The sequence below is a fragment of the Crotalus tigris genome, unplaced genomic scaffold, assembly GCF_016545835.1.
Source record: "Crotalus tigris isolate CLP2741 ecotype Arizona unplaced genomic scaffold, ASM1654583v1 scf7180000018371.15429387391:27106975, whole genome shotgun sequence".
NCBI lineage: Eukaryota > Metazoa > Chordata > Lepidosauria > Squamata > Viperidae > Crotalus > Crotalus tigris.
Genome location: NW_024096970.1, coordinates 17,236,423 through 17,262,631, shown reverse-complemented (window position 1 = coordinate 17,262,631; position 26,209 = coordinate 17,236,423). Strand labels below are relative to the sequence as shown.

Below are 26,209 nucleotides of genomic sequence, written 5' to 3'. Positions count from 1 at the left end.
TACTTATTTCATTTCCATCCCAGGTTTGAAAATAAAGCATTTATGAAAAAAAGAAATGGAATAATTTGAGTAATTGTTCAAAACATAGAATGATTTACATGAACAATAAGGTTTTAATGGTATAAATCAGTGGGAAAATGAGATGTACACTAAATATTTCTTTTTCTTAAAAAGATGACAACATTCTATAACCTAGTTAATTTAGATGTAATCAAATAAATAATTGATCAGAGAAGGTACTTGTCATTTAAGATGTGTAAATGTAGGGTCAATAAACGTAGTATGAGAATGGGATTTCAGAAGCAACCAGGAGTCTTATGGCACCTGGATGACTAACAAATAAACTCAGTTCAAGTTCTAGATTGCCATTCTGGTTTAAAAGTTAATTATTATTAGACATGCAGTAGGGAAAACCTCTTCATCAACGCAATGATTATGCTGGACTGAGCCTTAATGGGATTCAGCTTTAAGTCAAAAAGGCTGTCTGAAGCAAAATGCTACACTAAGTGGATTAGATAGCAATCCCAAAATGTAATTCACCGAGAATTATGTGCCGAACTATTAAATGAATATGAATAGAAATAAGGCCTTCAATTGATAAATTATATAGGTAGTCCTTGACTTACGACCCGTCAATTAGTGACAAAAGTTACAATGGACCTCCAGAAAGGTACTTGCAATTCAGGTTTGAAGTTTTGATGGGGAGGGCAGTTCGGACTGCCCTTACCCACCCACCCACCCCGCCACCAGTCAATTACTGTATTTTGGGCATTTGGAACTCTCCTGCATTATGGCCATTTGTCCCATCATCACACAACTATGATTTATACATTTTTTGTGGCAGAAATCAGCATTTACCACTGGTTTCCATCAAAAGGTGCCCATTGCTGACAATGGTTCACCTAATAACTATGGTATTTGCTGTAGCATTCACTTAATGGCTGCAGGGTTTGCTTTATGACCATATTTGCTTAATTACTGCCACAAAAATGGTCATAAAATTGGTTCTGTCCAGTGGTGGCCTTGACTTACCATCAAATTGCTATATGACAGAATTCCAGGCTCCATTAGCAGTCATAAGTCAAGAACTATCTGTATGTTATAATGGCAAAATAAGGAGAAGTAAAAAAAAATAAATAGGGGAAACATTAGGGAATCTGTTCACTGGAAGATCATTTTTAAAAGAATGCCACTGAAATCATTTGCTAAGAAATATGTTTTGCATCCCTGCCAACAGGTTACTTTTTAAAAAGATGAGCATTTCATTTATATTAATTATTGCTTGTTTCATATTTTAGCAATGATCCCCATCCTAAATTAAAATACTACTTTCCTGCAACTGTCTGCCTCTATACCTTCACCAAGTCCTTAAAATTTTCAAACTGTAACAACATATGCCACCTCCTCATGCTCCATCTGTCAGCTTTTTAGTACATTCATTCTCAGCTCTTCTGACATCTTTCTCTATAATTGTGTGCCCATGTGTTGTATACCTGTAAAAGGGAAGCAAAGAAAAAAAGTGGACATAGAAAAAAATAGTATTCATACCCCACTGTCAAGTTTGTATTCCTTCATTGGAGGGGAACACAATCTAAAATATGTCTTGTATATATTAGAAGAATTCTTGACCAACATCAAAACAATGGTTCCACAAGGAAGCAGTGAAAAATTTTAAGTCTTTGTGAAATTTAATTGCTTGTTAATGTATTCTTGCCCTTCCCTGAGTTTTGTTTTCAGAAAAAGGACTTTTACCCTTTCTCTTTTCTTTCACAATTTTTATGTACTTTGAATAAAAATGGGCAAATGATCCATTATGCTAACAGGGCAATTCTACTCACTATATTTCTTTCAATGCATCTTTCAGTAAAATACTACCCAGCCTTTCTCTCAAAACCATTCCACTTTGCCTTCTTCCTTCAAAATTGAACATCCCAACTGTTTCATCAAAACTCCTTCTGTTTTTGACACCCATTAAATGAGTGGGGTACAGAGACAGGCAGATGAAGAGAGATAGTAGCCATGAGGCCAAAATTAATATTTAAGGGGAAATTATTTCTTTAAAAATGGAAGGTGAACAAAGGATTTGGCTTTCTGCTGCTCTGCAGTTCATCAGTCCTAAAGCAGAAATCTGTTTCACATTAAATTAATGTGGTTAAAAGCTAACCACAATAATGCAGCTTATTAGGGTAAACAATGCATCAACAAGAATTGCATCATGCCAATCACATTAATTTATGAATAAAATCTCGGTCCCAATAAAGTAGAACATCATCCCCTTTTCATTCTATCTTTTTTATCATGACAGAAAGATACCTCACTTGCACTATTTTCAAATGCAATTAATTGTGTTTTTTTTAAAAAAAAGATATACTAACAGCTAATATTAACTGCACTGTTGTTGAATTTGAAAAAAAAAGGCAAATAAATCTGATAGTTTCTATCCATGCATCCAGACTTAACATAAAACAAGTTTGTTTCTATATTGTGTATGATTCTGGGCATTTTTCCATCAATGTTCCCAAAATATTGTGGATACACACAATATTTTTTCTTACACAGTGATAACCTTGGAATACATTGCTCAGACATTACTTCAGTGCAGAAAGAATGCAAGGTAATATTCTCACAATTGTTCCTTATGTGATCCAATACAAAGTGCCAACCCACGCCAATTCCAAGATCACAGGCACTTTTTCACTTGTAATGATCCACCAGTTGAAAGCTTCATGTGGGATCAGCAAAGGGTAAATATTTACAGATAGTATTGCACCCTCTGAAATCCTTGTGTTTTTACCCCAAATAATGTGATAATGAGAAATGAGATTGCCATGAGATGTGTCTTAAAGGCTAGTTTAAGTTGAAAGAAAATACTTCAAGTGTTAATATTTTTCACCTGAAGAGCTTACTTTCAAAAATTAGTTTATTCTGGCAGAAAGCACAAGCTATTTTTTTTTTTGGGGGCAGTAACTGATGTTTACTGAAGCATGCTTTTCAAAAAACAGTTATAGGAATTGGATATGAGAAATCAATTGCAGACCTGATTGCATAACTGTCCTGGAGATATCCAGGTTCAAACATAATAAGTCAAATACTGATCTCTCACAGCAAAATTCTGAAAATTGGGTTTGGGGCAGACAAAAGAAACTGTCAGTTGATTTAGACATTTTTTTCAACAGAAATTATTTCTTTTATAGACAACAAATGGTAGAAATCCATTTGAGCTAGATTGTCCGAATTGGCCCAAAACATAACAGTCTTCACTACTTCAAAATTATTAAGAAATTCACTTTGGGTGATATAAACTAAAAAATCAGAGCAATTAAAGTAATTTCTACAATGACTATTGCTAGGAGATATTTCAGTTTAATCATGCAATGCAGAGTTAGGGTATAACCTGCTCTTACAGAATTCTTTGTCTTTGAAGCACTGAAAGAGATAGAATCAAAGTAAAAGATTTCCAAATTGCAGCTATACTACATTGCAAAAACAAAAAAGTATTATAGCAGAGTGAATACCAGTTCTTATTTTCAGCAATTAATAAGGCAATTAGCTATCCAATTTACAGTAGATGTTGGAATCTGGAAAATTTACCAAATGGTACCTCACTACAACAAACTAAAATAATTATTTCATCATCCTGGCAAGCTTTAGATTCTGAACATGCTATGATGGAATGTAACAGGACAGTCTCTGAAGGACAAAGTGCTTTTTATCTCAGAGTGTGATATATCATTCTTCATAATCTTTCTGGAAATAATGGTTTTGGGTGCTTCTACTATCTCATGGCTAAAAATCTCAGAAGTATTGTTCTATGAAAGGGAAAAAAATTCCCAGCTCCTTTTTCAGAGAGCCACTGAGAATTCATTGTTGTTTGTAACCACTTTGCACATTTTACTAGGCCTGTTTTGTCCCCAAAGGCAGAAAAATCCTATTCAAAACAAAATCCAACTTGTTTTCTTTTTGCATTATTTTAAAAGGACAGTCCTCTTAACTTCTTATCTGGTAAATTTGGATTTCATCTTTTCCTGAAGTTTTGTTCCAGCCAAAGTTGAACCTCTTGAAGATTGTAGAAAAAAGGGCCTTTCCCCCCCAGGTAAGCAATTTTTTGTCTTTGTACAATGCATACCCGCTCAAAGGAGACCCCATAAGCCACATTGGCATTATTGTCCATGCAATCAGCCACTATCTGGCACTGTGGTGGCAAAGAAAACTTCTTTAGAAGCTGGTGAGCAGCAGCACATCTGTCTTCTTGGTTTCTATGTTTCTTGACTTCAAATGAAGATGAGATACCAGGAGCAGCCCAGCCATCTGATGGGTGAGCCTCATCAATGTAGACTAACAGAAAGTCAGCCACACTAGAGAACTCTTCCACCAACTTGCCAAAGGCAGACAGCTGGTTTGTGAAGGGAGGTCAGGTAGCTGACCCAAAGTTGATTACAAGTGGGCGCTCAGATTTGGCAAAGTCTAAGAGATGGCATTCAGTACTGTACTTTCCCATGGAGCTTTTCCATTTGCAGTTGCTGCTACTTTCAGCAGTGCCATTAGGTATGTGGATGACATTGGAATTGGGAGCCTCTCCACCCAATTTCACCTATTGATTAAAACAAAAATATAATCAATTATTATAATTTGCTGCCATTTCTCTTGCATTGTTCCCCTTACTAAACAAATAACTCTTATCTCCCCCACCTCTGAGCCCATTCAGAAGTAAATTCTAGATGAATTTCCTTTCTTCCATTAGTTATCTGACAACCATTCTACTATACTCTGGCATAGATATTAATATCATTAGTAGATTAAGAATCAGTCTTTTTAAATAGCAAGTCTAATATTTCCAAGACATATAATTATTTCTTCACATTTTTTTTTAAAAAATACTCCACTATTTATAACTAACACACACACACACACACACACACACACACACATATTGCATTCAGAAAGTATTTGTACCCCACAATTTTGTTATGCTGTAGCTACAGTTGTTGAAATCCATTTTTTCTCATTAATCTACACTCAGTACCCCATAATGACAAAGTGAAAGCAAAATTTTATATATGTAACGTGTGTGTATATATACATACATACTGTACAATATTATACATTTTTTACTGAAAACTGAAACTCATTTTCATAGCCCAGTGTCAATCAATGTATGCTTGTAATCACATTATAGATGAATAGATATTTAAGAAATACTAGACATTGTGTTAGGGGTATACTAGTTGGCAACATGAATGCACATGTAATTTTATACAGAGATAATATCATCTTCTTGTTCCATTCTTTGAGGAAAATGATCCAAAACTACTTATTTGTGTGTGGCAAAATTATGTGAATTTATAAGATTAACAGTTCATTGGAATTTGTAGGATTAAGAATACAGTGGAACAGGAAATTAGAGCCAGGTGTTTCAATCAGTGAGATGATAATCAAGTATGAATGTGGGAGGTCCTACCATATGTAAAGAACAGAATTCTGAATAGTCACTATTGAAGTCTGAATATCATATATGTCACAGTATCAACAAATGAAGTTTCTTATTGTTGATGCTCACCAGGCTGGAAAAGATCATAAAACCTTTTGCACTATGGATTCTACCAGTCCATTTTTCAGGCAGATCAAGTACAAATCATTTTCCTCAACAAATACATTGTGTTTCATGTTACAATAGGTGTTAACAAATAAATAAAAATAAAGACGTATAATAATTTTGATTCATGTGCTTAAATGGGTCCTCTTTAGTGTTAGGACTTGTATGGAGAACAGAACACATTTTGGATCACATTAATGTAGAAATATTGAAAACTCACATATGATCCTGATAGAATCTCTTTAATCATTTTTAATGGAATTATAGAAATAGAGCGTGACCTACTCTTTTCATTTAGGACTGCTATCATGAATTCCTTTAGTTTTCTCAAGGCTAAACATTTTCATTTCTTTAATTCCCTCCCTAGAGTTGAGTTTCTAACTCCCCAGTTATTTTCTTTGCCTTTCTTTGGTCCCATTTTAATTTGTCTGAATCTTCTTAAAATATAGTATTCAAAACTGGACTGCATAGGTGAGGTGAAGTGTACTAATTCAAAATAAAATGGAATGATTATCATGATTAATGTATTTATGCAGCCTCAAATGTATGCATGTATTTATCTATTTTTCAGACACCTTATATTGCTGATTCACATTCAGGTTATGATCATCTACAATCTCAAGGACTTTTGGACATGGACTGTTGTCAAGCCATGTATCCTTGATCTTATTGTGATGCATTTATTTCATTTTCCTAGATTTTTTTTTTAAAAAAATTGCCTTTCTTGGTTTATTTTTTAATCCATTTTTCTCAGTTCTATCAAGATGTTTAAATTTCATATCTCTTCAAGGGTTTGAATTATCTTATCCAATTAAGTGTCATAGCCAGATTTAATAAGCATTTTCTCCACCTTGTCATTCAATTCATTAATAAAACTGGTGGAAAGTATCTGGTCCAGGACTGCACTCTTTTGGCATCTCATGTAAAACCTCCCTCTGATTTGACAAGGATATAACAAACATTTTAAAGTATCCTTTGCAAACCAGCTGTGGATCCACTTAATAGATGTATCATTCAGCCCACATTTAACTTGCGTGCTAATTAGAACATTGCTGTAGTTTATCTATCTATCTATCTATCTATCTATCTATCTATCTATCTATCTATCTATCTATCTATCTATCTATCTATCTATCTCTCTCTATCACCTCTATCTCTATCTCACTCTGTTTCTCTCTGTAGTATAAATATGTTATCCTAAAATGACTATTATTAATATGAAATTTGGTTCTGTACCCTGGCATAACAATTGATGATTTAACATATCTTGTTTCTTTCATTGATTTCTATTGAGTTTTTTTGCTCAAAGTGGCATATACACCTTCCTTCTCCTATTTCTCTGCCACACCAATTTAGTGATTTTGGATGACCCTAAATTATCTTGTGAGCTTCTAGACCATGCTATATGTATGTCCAGGACCAAGGCAATATGCCAGTCCATGTAATCAAAACCAGGATTATCCTATAGTTATTCCTTTCTTCATTTTTAATCTCACCTTTATTATTTTTATAAATAACTCAAGGCAGTGAACATATCTAATACTCTTTCTTTCTATTTTCCACACAACAACAACATTGTGAGGTGAGGTGGCTGAGAGAGAGAGACTTACTGGCCCAAAGTCACCCAACCAGCTTTCATGCTTCAGGCAGGAGTAGAACTCACAGTCTTCCTTTTTTCTAGCCTGGTGCCTTAATAACTAGAACAACTGGCTCTCAATTTGTATTAAATATAAAACTAGTTGTCAGTTGTGGCTTCCTGTTTGCTTTTCCAAATTATAAAAAGTAAGATTGATATGGTAATACTTCCATTCTGAAGGTTTTACTAAGCAATATTTAATGCCATTCTTTAAAAAGTGGGAACTTAAAATCAGGAAGGAGGAGAAGGAGGAGAAGGAGAAGGAGAAGGAGAAAGAGAAAGAGAAAGAGAAAGAGAAGGAGGAGGAGGAGGGGAGGAGGAGGAGGAGGAGGAGAAGGAGAAGGAAGAAGAAGGAGAAGGAAGAAGAAGAAGAGGAAGAAGGAGGAGGAGGAGGAGGAGGAGGAGGAGGAGGAGGAGGAGGAGGAGGAGAAGGAGCACCCTGTATCCAGGATCTTTGCTATCATTGTTCTTTCACTTATCAAACTTTCTTGGTGCCAAGACATTGGTTTAATTATGTTCTAACAAAGGAATATTTAACAACTGCCTTCCAATCAAGGAATCACAACTGACTTGGCAAATAAATAATACCAGTTTCACGACATCATAAGATATCCCTTAGTATGGACAGCATCACTGAGTTTCCCACATCAGCAAAAGAAATATTGTGGCCACAGGTTATCATATATTATTATTGTTGTTGTTGTTGTTGTTGTTGTTGTTATTGTTGTTTTACTGTTAGAAGTCCTTGTGTTTGCTTGAAAAAAATTATCCTTAATGAGACAGACTTGCCAAGCAAACATTCACAAGGCCTCTTCTGCTCTTGCAACAGAGTAATTAGGTCGGTGCCTTGTTCTGTGCTAGCATTAGCCACTCCAAAAAGCCAATCCTGACTAGTAGTTAATGCTTAGACAAAACTGGCTGCATCTCCTGCTAATTGGTCTTGATGAAGCTGTAACATTCCCAAAGGTCATCTTTATACTTGCAAGTTGAGAGATGGGATTGACATCCATTTCGAGGGACTGTTTGGTTTCTTTGTTGTTGTCATTCATTACTGAAGTGAAATTAGCTCTTGGAAAAATACCTATAATGCGTCACAGTGAAATGTCATCCAAAATAAATAAATTTTTTAAAAAAATTCTCTGCCAAACATCTTTTGAAATTATAGACAAAGGCAGCAAGAGAGCAGTTATGAGAAGCAAACCCAGGAAATTTCACTCACACGCAATATTTCTGGCTCCAGCTTTCCTTTCCTATAACCATGGACTTTTTTCCCTAACAAGCTAGTTACATAGTCTATCATGGAGGCTCTATCAAAAAAGGGACTGAGTTTCTCTCTCACATAGTTCTTGTCTATAGCAGTGGTTCTCAACCTGTGGGTCGGGACCCCATTTGGGGTCGAACGACCATTTAATGGGGGTCGCTAAACAACGCAGTCCGCCATTTTTTTCCCCTTTTCCTTAGCTGTGCTACTCCCTTTTATTCTATTGGCTTTTGAAAGCCAATAGAATAGACTCTCTTGAATAGAGTCTAATTCTATTGGCTTTCAAAAGCCAATAGGAATTGTCCAGGCTGTCTCTGCCCTGCTGAGCCCGCCAAAAGTCCCATTCTGCAAACGGTGCTGCACCAGTTGAGTAGTCCTCGACTTACGACTGGTTGAGTAGTCCTCGACTTACAACCGGTTGGGGGTCGTGGCATTAAAAAGGTTGAGAACCACTGCTCTATAGGGAAGATAGCAAGTTGTTCTTCCACCACTAGCTCTATTGAACTGAAAGCAGCAGTTCAAGTCATCCATGCTTTCTTTGACTTCTCTTCTTCACTTTATTTTTTTTTATTGAAAATTTTTATTTTTTAAAACATACAATCATTTATAAAAATACAATAAAATTTTAAAATAGAGAACCCCCCCTTACCCTCCCTCCCACCCCCACCCCCCCTCCCTTCACTTCCCAGAGCAGAATACAGGGTTAAGAAAAAAAAGAAAAAGAAAATTATAATAATTAAAAAAAAAGAAAAAAAAAGAGAAAGAAAAAAAATATCATAATTAACCTTTAACTCCATAACTTATAAAACAATTCTCTATAATATTTGATATTCATTCATAAAATAAATAAAACTTTTTAATTCCATATTTTTTCTGAATATAATCTATCCACCTTCCCCATACAGTAATATATCTTTCTTGTGTATGATCCTTTAAATAAGCAGAAATTTTTGCCATTTCTGCAAAACTAGATACTTTAAATATCCATTCTTCTAAAGTAGGCAAAGAATCTTTCTTCCAATATAGACCTACTAGTAACCTTGCTGCAGTTAATAAATTCAACATCAAAGTAGTTTCTTTTTCATTTAAGTCAACAAAAATACCAAGTAAAAATAGTTGAGGAGTAAACTTTATCTTCTTTCTAAAAATCTTTTGAATGTTCCACCAAATCATAATCCAAAAAGCCTTTACTTTTTTACAATTCCACCAAATATGAAAGTATGTCGCATCATTATTGCCACATCTCCAACATTTGGGCTGTATGTTGGAATACATACAAGATAATTTTTTAGGATCTAAATGCCATCTATAAAACATTTTATAAAAATTTTCTCTCAAATTTTGAGCTTGTGTAAATTTAACATTTCTTATCCAAATTATCTCCCATAAATCCAATGAGATCGGCTCCTGTATATTCTGAGCCCATTTAATCATACAATCTTTAACCAATTCTGTTTCCGAATCTAACTCTAATAAAACATTATATATTCTTTTTATATGAGCCGGACCTTGGTTTTTAATCTGAATAACCAATTGTCTATCTTCTAGTGTTATTCCCTCTTTCTTGTCTACAGTCCATCTATCCATTATTTGTAAATATTGAAACCATGACTGTAGAATATTTTGCTGCCTTAATACATCTAGGGATTTCAAATGCCAATTCGAACCAGAACAAATTAACAATTCTTTATATGAAATTTTATCAAAATTTGTCCCCTTAGAGGTTCCCTCAATTGCATGTCTGGGAATCCCCCAGATAGGTATTTTATAATTTAATCTATAATAATACTTCTTCCAAACACGAAGTAAGGCATTCCTCAAAATATGTGATTTAAAAGTCCGATCAACTTTCTTATTAAAAATTAAATATGCATGCCAACCATATATTAAATCCCAACCTTCCAAAAAAAGAATATCCATATTTGTTAAATTAAGCCAATCACTTAACCAAGTTAGGGCGGCTGCATCATAATATAATTTCAAATTGGGTGCCTTAAGTCCCCCTCTTTCTCGAGCATCCTGTAATATCTTAAATTTAACCCTTGGTTTCTTCCCGGCCCATATAAAATTATTGATACCCTTTTGCCATTCCTCCAAATTTGCCTCTTTTTTAAGAATAGGTATCATCTGAAACAAAAAAGAAACTTTGGTAGAACATTCATTTTTACAGCTGAAATTCTCCCCAACAATGACAATTGCAATTTTTTCCAATCTATTAAATCCTTTTGGACTTTTGCCCATAGTGGTTCATAATTGTTCTTGTACAATTCTCCATTTGAAGCAGTTAGATATACTCCCAAGTATTTAACCTTTTTTACCATCTGAAAACCTGTGGCTTTAATCAAACTTTCCCTTTCTTTAACTGACATATTCTTAGATAATATCTTAGTCTTATAATTATTAACTTTAAAACCAGAAACATTCCCATACTGTGTTATAAGTTCTAATAAACCATCAATCGCCTGATTCGGCTGTTCCAAAATTAAAACCAAATCATTCGCAAATGCCCGCAATTTATACTCATTCTTCCTTATCTTTACACCCTTAACTAACTTCGATTCCCGAATCTGAATCAATAAAATTTCCAATGTTAAAACAAATAACAATGGGGATAATAGACATCCTTGTCTTGTCCCTTTTTGAATATTGAAATTCTCAGTCAATCCCCCATTTACAACAATTTGTGCAGATTGCTGCTGATATATAGCTTTAAGTGCATGTAAAAAATTATCCCCAAAATTCATTTTCTCTACCAAAGAAAATAAAAATTGCCAGTCCAATTGATCAAAAGCTTTTTCAGCGTCAAAAAAGATAAAAGCCACAGGAATCTGATTATTCTTATCCAAGTACTCAATTAAGTTAATAATTTGTCTAACATTATGTTTCATATATCTCCCTGTTATAAATCCTGCTTGATCACTATGAATCAAGTCTTTCATAACCTGCATTAATCTATTTGCCAAAATTTTTTTAAAGATCTTATAATCAACATTCAATAATGAAATTGGCCTATAATTCTTAGGCTCTGTAAGATCCTGATCTTCCTTCGGAATCAGTGATATAAAAGCTCTTTTCCAAGAAGGAGGAACTTGCATACCCAACAAAATACTATTAAAGAGTTCCTTTAGTGGCTCTCTCATTTCTTCAGATAAAATCTTATAATACCTAGAAGTCAGTCCATCTGTTCCAGGAGACTTTCCAACCTTTAACTGCTTAATAGCTAAACCAATTTCCTCCACAGTAATTAAACTATTCATCCCCTTTTGTTGTTCCTCTGAAAGTCTAGGAAAATGTACTGATTGTAAATATTTATCTATATCCAAACACCTTATATTATCACTTGAATATAATTTTGTGTAAAAGTCCAAAAAGCTTTTTTTAATCAAATCTTGCTGAAAAACCTCAGTACCTTTATATTTTACTTTCTCTATAATTCTAGCTTTCTGTTTCTTTTGTAACTGATAAGCCAACCACCTCCCAGGCTTATTCACATTGCAAAAAGTATTATGTCTCATATACGACAGATTGGTAGCCACCTGATCTGCCATCAACATGTTAAATTGTTCCTTAAGCATCTTTATAGATACCTTTAAATTATTATCAGTAGGGTTAAGAACCAACTCTTGTTCTTTTGATTTGATCTCTTCTTCTATTTCTCTACGTCTTTGTGACCTTTTTCCCTAAAAACTTTATTCAATTGAATCAAAATTCCCCTCATATATGCTTTACTAGCGTCCCACACCATAGACATCGATGTTCCCTTATTCATATTTATATTAAAAAAGTCCTTTAAATGTTCTTTACACTTTTGTACGAACTCCTCCCGATTAAATAAGTTCTCATTCAATCTCCAGGATCTTCTATTCCCGTCTTCCGAATATAACTCCATCCACACCGGACTATGATCTGACAATGTTCTAGGAAAAATTTTCACCGTCCTCACTCTAGGGAGGAAGTCACTAGTAATCAAAAAAAAATCAATCCTTGAAAATGACTGGTGTCTATCAGAATAAAAGGTAAAGTCTCTATCACTTGTATTCCTTTCTCGCCAACTATCAATAAGCTCCAATTCTTCCTTCAAATCAAAGAAAGTCATAGGTAATTTAGTTTGAATAAAAGTTTTAGAGGAACTTCTTTTGTCTATAGTTGGGTCTACAACCCCATTCCAGTCACCCATCAAAATTACCGATTTATAATCCAACTGAGATATCTTGCCATGCAGCAACTTATAAAATTGTTTCTGTTGTTGATTGGGAGCATATATCCAACAATAAGAACCTTTCGGCCTTGTAATAATAATTCCACAAAAAGATATCTTCCTTCAGAATCAGCCTCAATTAGTTTAGCTGAAAAAGTTTTCTTCACATAAATTACCACTCCCCCTTTTTTCCCAGGGGCTGGAGCAGTAAAATGTGTGCCCAGACGGGAATTCATCAAAAATTTCGAATCCTTTAAAGTTATATGAGTCTCCTGCAAACATATCAAATCATTATTATGTTGTTTCAAATAATGGAAAATCTTTCTTCGTTTCTGTGGCACGTTTAAGCCATTAACATTCCAGGTCAGGAACCTGACCATCTCCACCGGCCTGGAGCCTCTGGAGCATGGCCTGCAGATCTGCTGTCGAAGATCTTTTTGGTCTTGCCCCTCCCACAGGCTCTGTAACAACCAAACTTTCACCACTCTTCTGCAACTGCTCTTTTTATTTACGTTTATGGGCAGCTCGTGTCATCCTTTGCTCTTTTATGTCAGAATTCGGTGCAGCTTGTTCCATAACCATCATTGATGAGGCTCCTGCCATAAGAGACTCTTCCGTCATCCTTATTTGTGGAGGTGGTGACAATCTTGCTTTTAAGATAGACTGATAAAAATCTCTTGCTTTGGAAACAGTAGTTAATCTGTGACGTATCCCTTCATAATTTACTATTATTCCTCTTTGAATCTCCCATCTGAACTGAATTTGACGATGTTTCAACTCATCAGACAAGAAAGTAAAATCTTTTCTGGCTCTTAAAATTTTTGGAGGTATCTCTTTTAAAATTATCACGTCTTGATCAGCAATTTGAAACTTTTGTTTGTAAAAAGCCTGTATAATTTCATTACGGATAGATCTTCTAGAAAAATAAATAACCACATCTCTTAGTAGATTTCTCTGTCTAGCAACCCGTGAATTAACTCTAAAAAATTTTTCTATCTCATTCTCAATTATTTCAGGCCGCCAACCAATATTAGGAGCAATATCTTTCACAATACGCATCTTTAAGTCTTCCTGAGGGTTCTCCCTCAGGCCTCTGATACGCAATGCGTGTTCCATCTCCCTATATTGTGAAATGATTTGTTCATCCTGTGTAAGTTCTATCTTGTTCTCTACCTCCTGCATTCTAAATTCCATCCTTGATGCATTTTCAGTAATCTTTTCCATCTGGTCATCAATCCTTTCTATGTGCAGGGCTAAGCCCTGAAAGGCCAGAAGGATATGGTCTCTTACTTGTTTATTCTTTTTCTCCAATAATTCTTCTGTACTAGCCCTCTCTGCAATTATAAGATCTTTTACCTCCTCCTTAATATCCAAGGCATGCTGTTTTAAAGCATCTTGTAAATCATTAAGAGAAATTGCAGGAGGAGGAGGAGAAGGTGGAGGTGATTTTGGTTTCTGAGATGCAGGCTGAGGCATTGGAGAAGAAATAGGAACCTTAGGGGCGGGAGGAAGACGTTTTGAAGCCATTTTCTTAAGTTCCAAGAAGAAAGATTCTTATTGAAAAAAAAAAGGGCACAGTTCTTTTAAGTATTCTTAAAAAAAAAAGAGAGAGAAAAATAGGAAAAAAAGAGGAAAGAATAAAACCCAAATTCTTACTTCTGTATTTAAAGAGTTAATCTGTATCCAGGTTTTACTCTGTAATGCAAATCAGGCAAGAAAGACGATCGCCATTTTAGTTTTCACTTTCCCTTTCTTCTAAAGGGAAAGTGAACAAAAGAAAAGGAAGAGGAAACTTGCTGAAGTTAAAGGCACCATCAAACTTAAGCACAGTCTCTCCTGGTCTGCTCCGTCTGCTTTCAAATACTCACAAGCAGCTGGGAAAAAAAGCAGATGTGGAAGCGGCAACTTGCTTCATCCCAAAAACTTCGGAATGAAGTCTCCCTGGAACGCGGAGTTGCTCAGGCTCCGAGGGAGCTCGACCCTCCGATCCCCAAAATAACAGGAATCCAGGGGAGCTCTTACCTCTACCTGAGAGCTCTCCTCCTCCCTTTTTCCCAGGGAGGAGATTCAAGCCGCGGGACAGCTGATTGTCAAAGTCCCGTGGCTTTTACACGCACCAGGAACGGGCGGCTTTGTAAAACGCCGCCATTCGTCATCGCTGGAACCACCGGAAGTCTCTTCTTCACTCTATTGAAGATTGTTCAGTGAAAAGGATGAATGCATAGTTGGTTTATTGATTTTATTGCTACAAGGTGAGCTATTGCTTACATAGTTTTAAAATGTACTGGGACACATATAGCTTATACTGACAGCTTCTGCTAAATTCTTCATTTTTTTTACATACATCTAAATATCATCAGATCTAGTGGCAGTGAATTCCATAGGCCAATTATGAAGTCGCACTATCATTTATTTTTCTCAGGACTAACCTAATTCAGATCAAAACACAGTGAATCTTACCTATATGAGCAACAGATAGCAAGAATGGGAACTTCTGCTCTAGATCATTGCCATTATCCTACTAGATGAAAGTTGCTTTGTAAATACAGTTCAATAGGCAGTTTTATTTAACACTCTAAATCTAAGGAATCTCTCTTTAAACTTATATTCTGTAATAAGAACATGATTGGCTTGCTTATGCAGGCAAAGTGAAAAATGAAGTGTCAGAGGGAGGGAGACAAGAGTCGGATTCATAAATCACTGACTGGAATTAGAATTTGCCACTGTAACATTCATGAACAAAATATCCTAACCTTTTAAACAATTTTCATCCGTCTTTAAGGAACAACTTTAAGTCTTTTCAAATTCTCCATAGGGGTTAGACTGTCAGGCTGTGTCAGTTCCTTGTAGAAAAGAAATGTTGCCAAATAATCAGTGGGCTCAGGCACCAGTCATTTAAATCCAGACATAATATATTAGGGTTATATTCAGAATTCCTTTTAGCAGTCAGAAATATTTAAAGATTTACTCTTTTATTTTTTTCCATTCACAGACATCCAAGTTCTTAGCAGCCTGTCATTTCTCAATGATTCATCCAAATTTTCACAGCCGCTGGCATGAGAACAGTCCATAGCTACTATTGTGTTGTTTTTTCCTTTGACAGGACCCACAATTTTGCTGTGCTCTTCAGTGGCCCTATTCATTATATACAGTTCCTGGAAAGCCACACCTCTAAAGAGCTAGATGCTAGAAGCTATGAATGGAAATATACTTTTTCCGAAATGGCATCTCTTTGCCCTTACCAGAGGCTAGAATCACTACATCTCTCTCCCCCACTACTGACACCTCCCAGTGGCTCAAATGATTCCTTTTGGTAACCACATAGTGGTCCTGAATGTTAAAGCTTCTTATGTTTCATCTGAAAGAGCAAGTGGTTTTATGAAGACCTCAGAACTTTCTTGACTCAAATCAGAGATGGAAATTTGTGATGGCCAGGGGCTACACCTAACATTTTTATAGAGGATGAGGGCTAAAGTGTAGAGATGTAATGAAGTTTGGAAATGCAGTTTAGGAACATTAAGCCTATCTCAAACTCTTTACAGCAGCTTCTGAATTCTCCTTGCTTCCAAATGATGGGAAACCTTTCTACCATTTTTGGTAACTGATTGAAAATTGCATGGAGGATTTCCAAAGGTTAGGAAGCATTGAGGGTTCAGGTTTCTGATTCTTGGCTTAGATATAACTGTTATTTATTCATAGTTCAAATAATAATTTCAGCCAAAAATGAGGTTGAAATGGGCACTGTCATTCTCAAGTCAGGAATTATATTATTTTGTCAAAAACAGTATCAAAGAAATTCAAGCAAGTTGTGAATTATTTGAAATGACATAAACTGATCCTATTCTACATCAAAGCAACATGAGAAACAATCTGAGGTCTTGTTTTTCAGAAACAGTTTGTGAATATCTCTACGGTTAATTTTCTTACAATATACATTGTACATGGCTCTGAATGTCATCTCTAGAGAAGTTAGCCACTGTTACCGACTAAGCATACAATACAAAGAATATCATCCACTATTCCTTACAATATTTCCTCTATACATACTGCTTCTACAATGATACTATATTTTATCGTATTTCATATTAGTGAGATTTAGTGAGATGTCATTTAGGAAACTATTGCAGAGACATCTTCTCCAAGAAACAAATCATGAATAGACGTTAAGCAAGAATTATTTCTCAGACTTGTATGTGCTGACAACTTTCCAAAAGCACAAACTTACACAGAACCCCATGTCAATACATGCTTATGGTCATATATCAATCTAAGGCACTAAAATGCTTTACATTTCATTTACAAACATAGAAAGTGCTGCATATGAGAGAAGTTCTACAGGGTTATCATTGACAGCTGAAATGATCCTTCCCCCAATGTAATAATTTACTGATTTTCTTTACAGTTCCTTAAATACTTCTAAGTCTTTTTCTGAAAGCAGCAGTTATGCATTTTTCAACTGAGAGAGATGAGGGGACTGCTAAATTAGTTTGTAAAAACATGTTGGCTTGCCCCCTGCCCACTTCCAACTAAATTCTTTACATATATCATCACCTGGAACAAAAGTTGACCTTTGACAATTTGCTGGTGATGTTCCAACCCAGAACAATTGCTCTTAGCTGCTAGGTTTTTCTTCTGCTCTGAGTGAGTAAGCACATTGAGTAGCTACTTCAGTTGACACTTAAGAGAAGATTTGAGGGAAATAGAGTTTAGAGTAGAATAGAGCTATTGTTTCTAGGAGTTAATTTTTCTGCTACACATGCCTGATGAGCAAGTGTATTATTGTCTTCTGGGCCTTCAGACACTTTTCTCATAAGAATGTCCTAATCTGAAATACAGGGTAGACCCATACCATTGAACCCTGGAAGTCTTACAAACCATGAGAGAAAAAAGTACACCCATTTAAGTAAATTTGTGCTGCAACCTTTCACTGGCTTAATGCCCTTTAGGTTAAATTTCAGTAAAAGGCTTCTTTGTACCTTGAGCATACAAAATGATTCAATTCCTGATCTATAAAGATGAGACTTGGGTCAACTTGATCTTGTGTTAAGGAGATCCTCAAGTAGCAATTCTGACTCTGATCTCAGGAATGGTTTGAGGTAGCCACAATCATTGTAAAGCTTTCAGTAAACCATGAAAAGCTGTAAGAAGAGTCATAGTAACCTCTAATCATATATAAACAAAGACATGCACTCTGTATATACTGCACTTTCTCTTCACCCAGCTGTATCAAGTTTCCTGACCTCCTGGCTCTGGTTCTTAAAATAAAACTATAATTTAAGCTACCATTTTTTACTTCAGAAATCCTCAGAAACTAATTTTCACTGACTCATAAATGTCTTCAACTTTGCCAATTGAGAGCTAGTCTGATATAGGCATTAATGTGTTGAAGTTGTAACAGAGAGATACATTCAAATCCATGGAAGTTCACCTGGTGAATTTGGGTCAGTCATATTTTCCCAGCCCTACTTGTTGTTGGGGGGATGGAGATAGCTTTCTGTATAGTCCTTAATGCCAAAACAAAAGATAACATATAAATTTAACAAATAAATACCATAATTTCTAGTTAAATTAATCAATGCTCCCTCTAAGTGATTAATACAAAACCATAGAAAATGGCATCTAGCTAGTGACCATCTTCAATTAACCCAACATTTGATTTCACAACAAATTAATAAATATAATGGAAATATAAAACTGAGCTTTTCTCTTTAAAAACCTTGATATGTGATATGGTGCCATGGCATCTTAACCTCAAAGGGAATAGGGAATTTGAAACTCTGGATGATAAGAAAGTTCCTGCTAATGGGGACACTGCCTTTCCCCAAGTTTCTGGGTTTCTGCTACAATGATTTACTATGATTCCTTGTTTATTTTAGACCTCTGCAGTTTCACTGAACCAAAAATAAAGTGGCTGCACAGCCAGATATTGCCATAGGACCATAGTAGTGATCCCAAATCCAATGAAAGTTGAGATGTAGATGCTTCACATGCAAAAAATCATGGGTTTGATTTCTGTTACTGTACTTCTACTTTCAACTACAAAGTCAGCTTTTGAGGTCATGCTGACTTTATAGAATAGCCAGCATCGTGTTTTCCTACTTGTATGGCTCTGAAGCATTAGTTTCTCAGAAATAAAAAAGGCAAAGCAGATCCCAGACCAAATAGGGTGCTAGAATAGATAGGCCTTTGGTCTGATCCAGAAAAAAAAAATATTTTATATTTCCTATTTATTCTATTCCAGTTTAAGCCTGAGTGACTCTTTCTTTGCAAAGGAGCAGAAAAACACATCTTTGGGACTTCAGGAAAAAAATTATGCAAACTTGAAGATCAAAGAAAGGAATTTTCATTATACTGTACTGCAAGAACCTCTGGATTCCTTGCATTTCTTTTTCTAGCTGCTAAGGATCACATTCTTTCCGTCCCCTATCCATAAAATAAAGATTCAATCTAGACTTTTATTTTTGAACCTCCCACTGAATCTTAGCATGAGACATCTGCTTTGCAAGTGTTGTAAAACTGGACATTTATAAGTGCCGTACTATTTATGCAATCACAGAATGATAGCATCCCTGCCTAACATTATTGCTATCTTTATTCCTGGAATTTATAAAATGAGATTCCAGGCAAGGCTGAAGCACAAGCTTATGAACAGGGTGACATTACCCCATCTACAGCTCCCACAAAAGACCAGTAATGACTTGAATATTGTTTGTATAATTTCTACACATATATAGATATAGATCAAACATGGTGGCATTAATTCTGTATTGGATGACTTATAGAAATGATGACATGTGCATATTTTGCACATATACAATAGCTGGGGAGAAGCATTATGTTTTCATAATATAAGATAAAATTCAGCTTCCTTTTCCATTCTAATAGCACCCTTCAATAGTTTAGTACCTTTCAGAGCAAGTATATGAAGTGCCCTCAGAAATGAGCCCTTTCTTTGACCTTGTCTTCTAAAATGTGTAGTGACCTAGTGTTATAAACCCTAAAAACTCTATTAACCCTCATTATGATAATTAACATTATTTAAAAACCCTCTCTATGCTACTAGGTCTGCTTTTCAAATGATAAGGAGGGAACACTACAAAACAAAAACCCACTGACTTGGCAGGTGTTCAAATTGAAAAGCAAAGTTCAACAAAGTTCAATGTGGAAAATACTTACTAAAGCTGGGTACCTGAAGAGGAAAAATGAGCAAATAGAAGGGAATCATCAATAACTTTATCTAATGAAACAGAATCCAGCAGTTTCAACAACAAATTGCTCCATATTGTATTGGCCAGTAAATAGGCTTATTTTACTTTGAATTTTAAATTCAATATGGCTCCTAACATAGTTTGTCCACTATGCCAACTTTCTAGCAACACAACTAAGTTCCTCATTTCTGCTCCTTGCAGAGATAGCCTGCTGAAGAGAAAGGAAGAGACCAGTGCTCAACTCAGAACAGGTGTTAGTGCAATGTTAATTACCAATCTCTCAATACAGTCTGAACATCCACTCAGTTGCTTTTAGTTATTTTACTGCACTATTCTAAATCATATTCATATATAATCTAGGATGCTCTAGTGCAAAATGAGATGTGTAAAGTATTGATTTATTTTAAAGCTTTTAGCCTTTCTTTCTTGGCACCCTGCTCTCACAAGGGAGTTAACAAGGTGATATAAACAAATGAATAAAATATAACAGTAGCTAAGCATTATGTTATTAAGTCTAAAATGCAGAACAGAAAAATCATTTATTTAAAGACTGCAGTGATAGGAAAAGACTTCCTAAAGTATAGGGCCACCATAGAGGAAGCCTTGTCTTGGATGTCTATCACCTAAAGGGATTTTATGATGGATCAGAATATAATAATCAATACTGATTTTAATGCTGCTAGGGGTTGAAATAAATATAGTCTGTCTTTCAATTTACATGGTCTGAAATATTTTTTTAAAGAAAACCAGTGTTTTGCAAAAGACCTGGAGGCAAACAGGTCTCCAATATAACCAGTGTTGAATAGATATAATGAAATCTGTAACTAGCAACCGCATTCTTCCTACCAATTGTAATTGTAAACTAACATTAAGAACAATTCATTATGTATCATATTACAGTAATCTTATGTAGACATTACAAATACATGTGTCACTATAGTTAGATCAGCTTTCTATAGCTAGGATAGCAATTGTCAAGTTACTTTAGTCTAACAGAAAATTTTCACCATTTCCATTTCAGATCTAAGAATATTTCAAGATTGGGTACCTGGCCTTTTAATAAGGAAATGATCCCATTTGGTTCACCAAATAACCAATTCATAGTATTTTTGCCATAGATTGTTGCATATTTTATTAGACTGGAGCAACCTGGCTGCAAGAAACTGTCAAATGCAAAAATTCTGCAGAGCCAGAAGAAATATCATTGACTACTTCCACTGGCCAGCTATTTGGCATGATCTATTGACTATCTGCAAACAGATCCTTGGTTTTCTGCTGCCATTAATGGTGGAAACAAAGCATTTTTTTTTTCTGACAGGCAACTGAATAGTCTGACTGGTGACTGTGGAATAGATTAGCTGGGCTTTGCTCAAACACATTAGTGGTGCAGTTGAGTAGAAAATGGAGAACATTTTATGAAAATGAGACTCAGGCAGATAAGTACATCATCCTTTTTTCTCCTTATTGATCTAGGCCAGTGATGGTGAACTTTTAAGAGACCAAGTGCCCAAAACCCGCCCTCTGCCCCTGCTCCGCCTCCCGTCCTGCCTGCTCCGCTCCTGCCCATCCCCTGCCCCGCCCACCTGCAGGGCCACGCACCATCTCCATGGTCTGCCGCAGCAGATAACCCAGGCATCCCTGCAGCATCATGGCAGCCATGCCCTCTGCCCACACTCCGCAGCATCATCTGCACACTGGAGCGTGAGGGCGGAGTCTTGTTCCTGATGCCTGGCTATTTCCTTGGCTGCACTACTCTGTGCAGGCCACGCCCGGGGGTGACTCTCCTCCAGAGGGGCTACTGGTGAGGAGGGGGCTGCAGGGAGAGGCGGGTCTGGGGCAATGGCACACGTGCCCACAGAGAAGGCTCCGAGTGCCGCCTCTGGCACACGTGCCATAGATTCGCCACCAGTGATCTAGGCTATGTGGAAAATACAGCCATCCCATTGTAAGATGTATGTTCTTTTTATACAAACATCCCTGGGAGTTATTAAATTGAACTTTGCTCATCTTGTCTAGTATAGACCATAAGCATCTTGCAGAATAGTATGACCTTCAAAGAAATCTCAGCTCCAGTACTTCTGTGATATTTTTTGTGTCTGCTGCAGAAATAGCCATTGTGTGTGTGTGTGTGTGTGTGTGTGTGTGTAATAAAATAGAAGAAATTGAATATGCAAGTTTTCAATAAAATAATTTTTATATGTTCATCTATGTATCAAAGTTGGGTACTAATCAAAATATTGTTTGTGTAATTGTTTTTTGGTAGAATGCCTGAAAATTTCACATGCAAAAAGCGCTTCAAAGAATGGATTGACCAACAGGTGTTTATTAATATATTACAGAGTAGGAGCAGAAACACTGAAGAACTAAACAGAAGAATTTTAATAACATAATGGCGAAGATGCTATTATTTGCCTGAGGGAAAATATTTGCTTGTTTGCTTGTCTACTGGAGCTATTAGTATTCAAGAAACCTAGGCTGCAGTTCTTGCAAACTGCATTGGAAGAAGTGCACAGTTCAAAACAGTCAGAATTTATACTACTTCAGAAAGTGTTGGGATATGTACCTCTTCAAAGAAGACAAATACTGTCTTTCTGAGGGGTTTTTTTTTTACTACTCCAGACAAATTTTAATATTGGTCAAGATATTAAAACATCTCCAAATATATCCATATGTTTGCAATTTAAATACTCATAAAATCTGATTCTCTGGGACATTTTTTAACACCAATACTTTCTGTCTGTTAGAGAAAAAATAATCAACCTAGTGAATCCACCAAATATTAATGTCTCAAGCCTTTTTTTTCTTGGAAAGTTATACAAAGCAACTAGCTGAAATCTGGACACAATGTTCACTACTGTATATAGTAGTATATAGGTCTGCCTATACGTATTGCCTTGTAGAATGTCTACACTAGTTTATACTTCTGTATAAATTCTGCAGTGAAAGAGTTTCAATATGTATATTCCAAAACTTCAAGATACCAATAACGTTCTAGCAAAATATATTTCCTGCCACAGGATTACCCAGAAGCAGAAAAGTATTAAGTATAGTTTAAAATGTTTTGTGTATCTTTATTGAAAATTGTGAGAGTTATTTTATTCAGGAATAATTCTACTTATTAAGGGAAAACATATGAAGAGAGTTATCCCTGGGTACCTAAGACTCCAATTTACTTGTGATGATACTACCATGGGAGCTCTCCATGGTGCAAGACGTCCCTCACAAGTATACGTATACCACAGAAAAAGGCTAAAATGGGAAAATCTGCTTAATAGCTTTTTTGGCAAAAATAGAAAGCACCTTTGATACCAACAAAAAGCAAGTGTCTCCCTATCTAAGGTAATGAAAAAGTTAGATTTATCTGTTTCAAGTAACACAACAAAGGCTTATTTGAATTTTATATTCAAATTTTGTATGGAATGTTCATGCTAGCTATTATTATTCTTTCAGATTTTTTCTTTTTCAGAAAGTCAATTTCTAGGAATTTAAGTTTTCTGCTTTGTCAGCAACTGGGGAAATACCAAGGTAAAATGATGCCAGTATGACACGTTTCCCCCCAGTGATGTTTTTTAGGGGGGAATCAGCCAATCAGTTTATTAACCACAAGTATTGAAAACCCTTGTATACAGTCTTCTGAATTTTTTTATGCTCCTCTTGCAAAATGCAAGGACAGCCTGCACTAATACATATATCCTTGCAATTGATATATGTATTAGTTCCATAACTGACAATTATCCTCCCTACCTCACTGATTCCATCTGTAAAATGGAAATTGGGCCAGAAAAGTAGTATACGGCTACTTCCATTTTGTGGATGGAAATAGTGAGATGAAGAGGTTTAATTTCCTATTAATTCTACTTAGCATTTTAAATAGTAACAATAAATATATTCTCAGGGTTGATTAAGTTTAATAGCTGGCTGTATGAGAAATTGGGATAATTTGTTTGTCTATTAAGTCTGAAGTTCTACGTATCTTTGGACTCACCTAACTTTACCATTATTTTCACAAAGGAAAGACATGAGAATTTGCCAGTCTGTATGTGTGTGTGTTTATATGCACTAAAAAAAATGTTTGGAGGGCACAAAGAAAAATCACCAATAAGGGCAATAGTGCAAACAGTTCAATCTCTGCTTAAATCTTAACATAGTGCTATTAACTAGACAGGAAGTGGGCACTATAGAAAAGGTTTTAAAAACAGAATAGTTAGACCCAAGCAATTAAATTAGAATGTGAATGTAATATCTCTTAATAAAAAAATACTGAAACAAATGAGCCCAAAATTAGATGGTAACTTAGTATATTCTGCACTAAATTGCTAGGCTAGTAATATTTACAGTTCTTGTGTTCATCTAGTAAACATTATATCAATTTCACACACATGCTTTCTTAATACCTCTTCCTCTTTGCTCTTCAGATGTTTGGTCTTCTTCAGCCCATGCCTGTCCACAAACCTACCTGCTTGTAGGCATCTAGAAGAAAGCTATTCCAGACGCAGCGCAAGCCCTCTGATGTGAGCATCCTTCGCCATTCACCACGTGCAGCCTTGGAGCAACTCAGAAGAAGCACCATGTGCTTCAAGAGGACCACCGAGTCATAGAGGGCGAGAAAAAGGCAGTTGGAGAAAAAAACCGGCAGGATCTGAAGTGTGATCAACAGGTCAATGCTTAACAGACCCATCTTGCTTGCCCTTCTTCTTCTTCAAAGGATTCCTCTGACTTCCCTCTTCATACTCTGTGCGCCCTCATGAAAAACAGCAATAAAAATAATAAAATATAAAGGGCTTTTTAAAAATTCATAGTGCTCTGTTAGCTCTCTTTCAAAGTTGGCTCAGTTCTCACTTCAGTAGAGCCGCTTAAAAGAAGAAAAAAAAGGAAAGCACCACGCCAACATGAACGTTTTTCCACACTGAGCTGCTTTTAATTTTTCAGAAACTCTAACTCAAACTACTGTTGTTTTTACTTAGCCAAAAGCCCTTTGCAGTCCCCTAAATACAAAGAGAGAGAGAGAGAGAGAGAGAGAGAGAGAGAGAGAGAGAGACAGCCGGGCTGCCAATTGCCTATAATTCTAAAATTGAAACGAAATAGGCTAACTTTCCTCTAATTTTCCTCCTATTTCAGTAGTTTTCTCATTCTTTTATTACTGGAGCTATCAGGTGAAATAATGCTTTTTTTCTGTCAAGGGAGGGCTCTGGAGGAAAGTCTTTGCACACAAACTTTCTGCTTTTCCCTCGCTGGCTGGGCTGGCTCTGCTCAGCCTCTCTCCCTGCCACTCTTTCGTCTCTCTCTGCCTCTCACTATCTGCCTGTGGTACAAAGTGCTTTTCCTCTGGAGTCCTCGCTTGGTTCCCTCAAGCCTTTTATACATTCCCTGGCTAATTGCTGCAATAGAGAAATGAAACCCTAATCTTAGTAAAGATCTTGACGTCAATGTAAAAGAGGGCTTTACTTTGGCCAGGACTACAGTGAATAGAAAAGTAAAATTCTCAAAACTCTCTCTCTCTCTCTCTCTCAGAGCAAGAAGGGAGGGGGAGGGAAGAATGTTGCTTTGTTGTTCAAAAAAAAAAAAAACCCCACAAACTAGATATCTCAGATGCACATTTTTCAGTCTTTTACACATGCTTTCAAACTTTGGGAAAGCATGTTCAAAAAACAGAGTGAAACAGAAAAAGGATATACTGTTATCTAGAATTTTTCTCTCTCTTTCTCTTTTATGGCTTTCCCCCATTATTATTTTGCCCTTTGTATATTCCAAGAAGGTGTAAGGACTGATACATTCTAGAAAAGGGCAAATTTTGGTACATTTCCCTCCCACAACTATCAACTACATTAGTGAGTGTTGTTTTAAATATCTTTTGTTGTCTTCTTGGTATTTAAAGAAACACAAGAAACACCCAGTCTGACTTCATCTGTTAAAGTAAGAGAATAAAAAAACAGGAAAGAGAAGAGCACATTTAAACTGAGCATTGACTTATAATTTATTTCAAAGGCAGCCTTGTCATTCATTCTAGATTAAATGCTTCAAAAATACTATTTTACAATTTTTAAATTGATCTTCAATTATTTGCACCATGGCTATTTCCTTCCTTCCTTCCTTCCTAAGTTAGTTAGTTAGTTAGTTAGTTAGTTAGTTAGTTAGTTAGTTAGTTAGTTAGTTAAAAAAACAAAACTTACAGAGCTAGAGTCTTTGGAAAGGTGACCTGTGGATCTCAGATTATTTTGGACTTCTCTTGCATCAGGATAAAATCTGTTAGTGAAGGCTTCTCAGTGTAGCTGTGGAAACCTGGCTCTAGGTATCTGACAGTGTCAGATAACAG

The 26,209-nt window shown here is 35.8% G+C and overlaps 1 protein-coding gene across 2 annotated transcripts; it reads right to left on the bottom strand.

Moving 5' to 3' along the window:
* Positions 1–1,773: 1,773 nt before the first annotated feature.
* Positions 1,774–26,209, bottom strand: DIO2 (iodothyronine deiodinase 2). Of its 2 annotated transcripts, XM_039351550.1 has the most exons (3): positions 26,067–26,209; positions 24,353–24,637; positions 1,774–4,591 (listed from the first exon to the last, which is right to left on the bottom strand). In XM_039351550.1, the coding sequence occupies exons 2-3, from the start codon at positions 24,572–24,574 to the stop codon at positions 3,971–3,973; spliced, it is 843 nt and encodes a 280-aa protein (XP_039207484.1). In that variant the 5' UTR covers positions 24,575–24,637; positions 26,067–26,209; the 3' UTR covers positions 1,774–3,970. The 2 variants fall into 2 exon arrangements, with proteins under 2 accessions (XP_039207484.1, XP_039207485.1); XM_039351551.1 differs by lacking the exon at positions 26,067–26,209 and having other exon boundaries at positions 4,016–4,591; positions 24,353–25,818.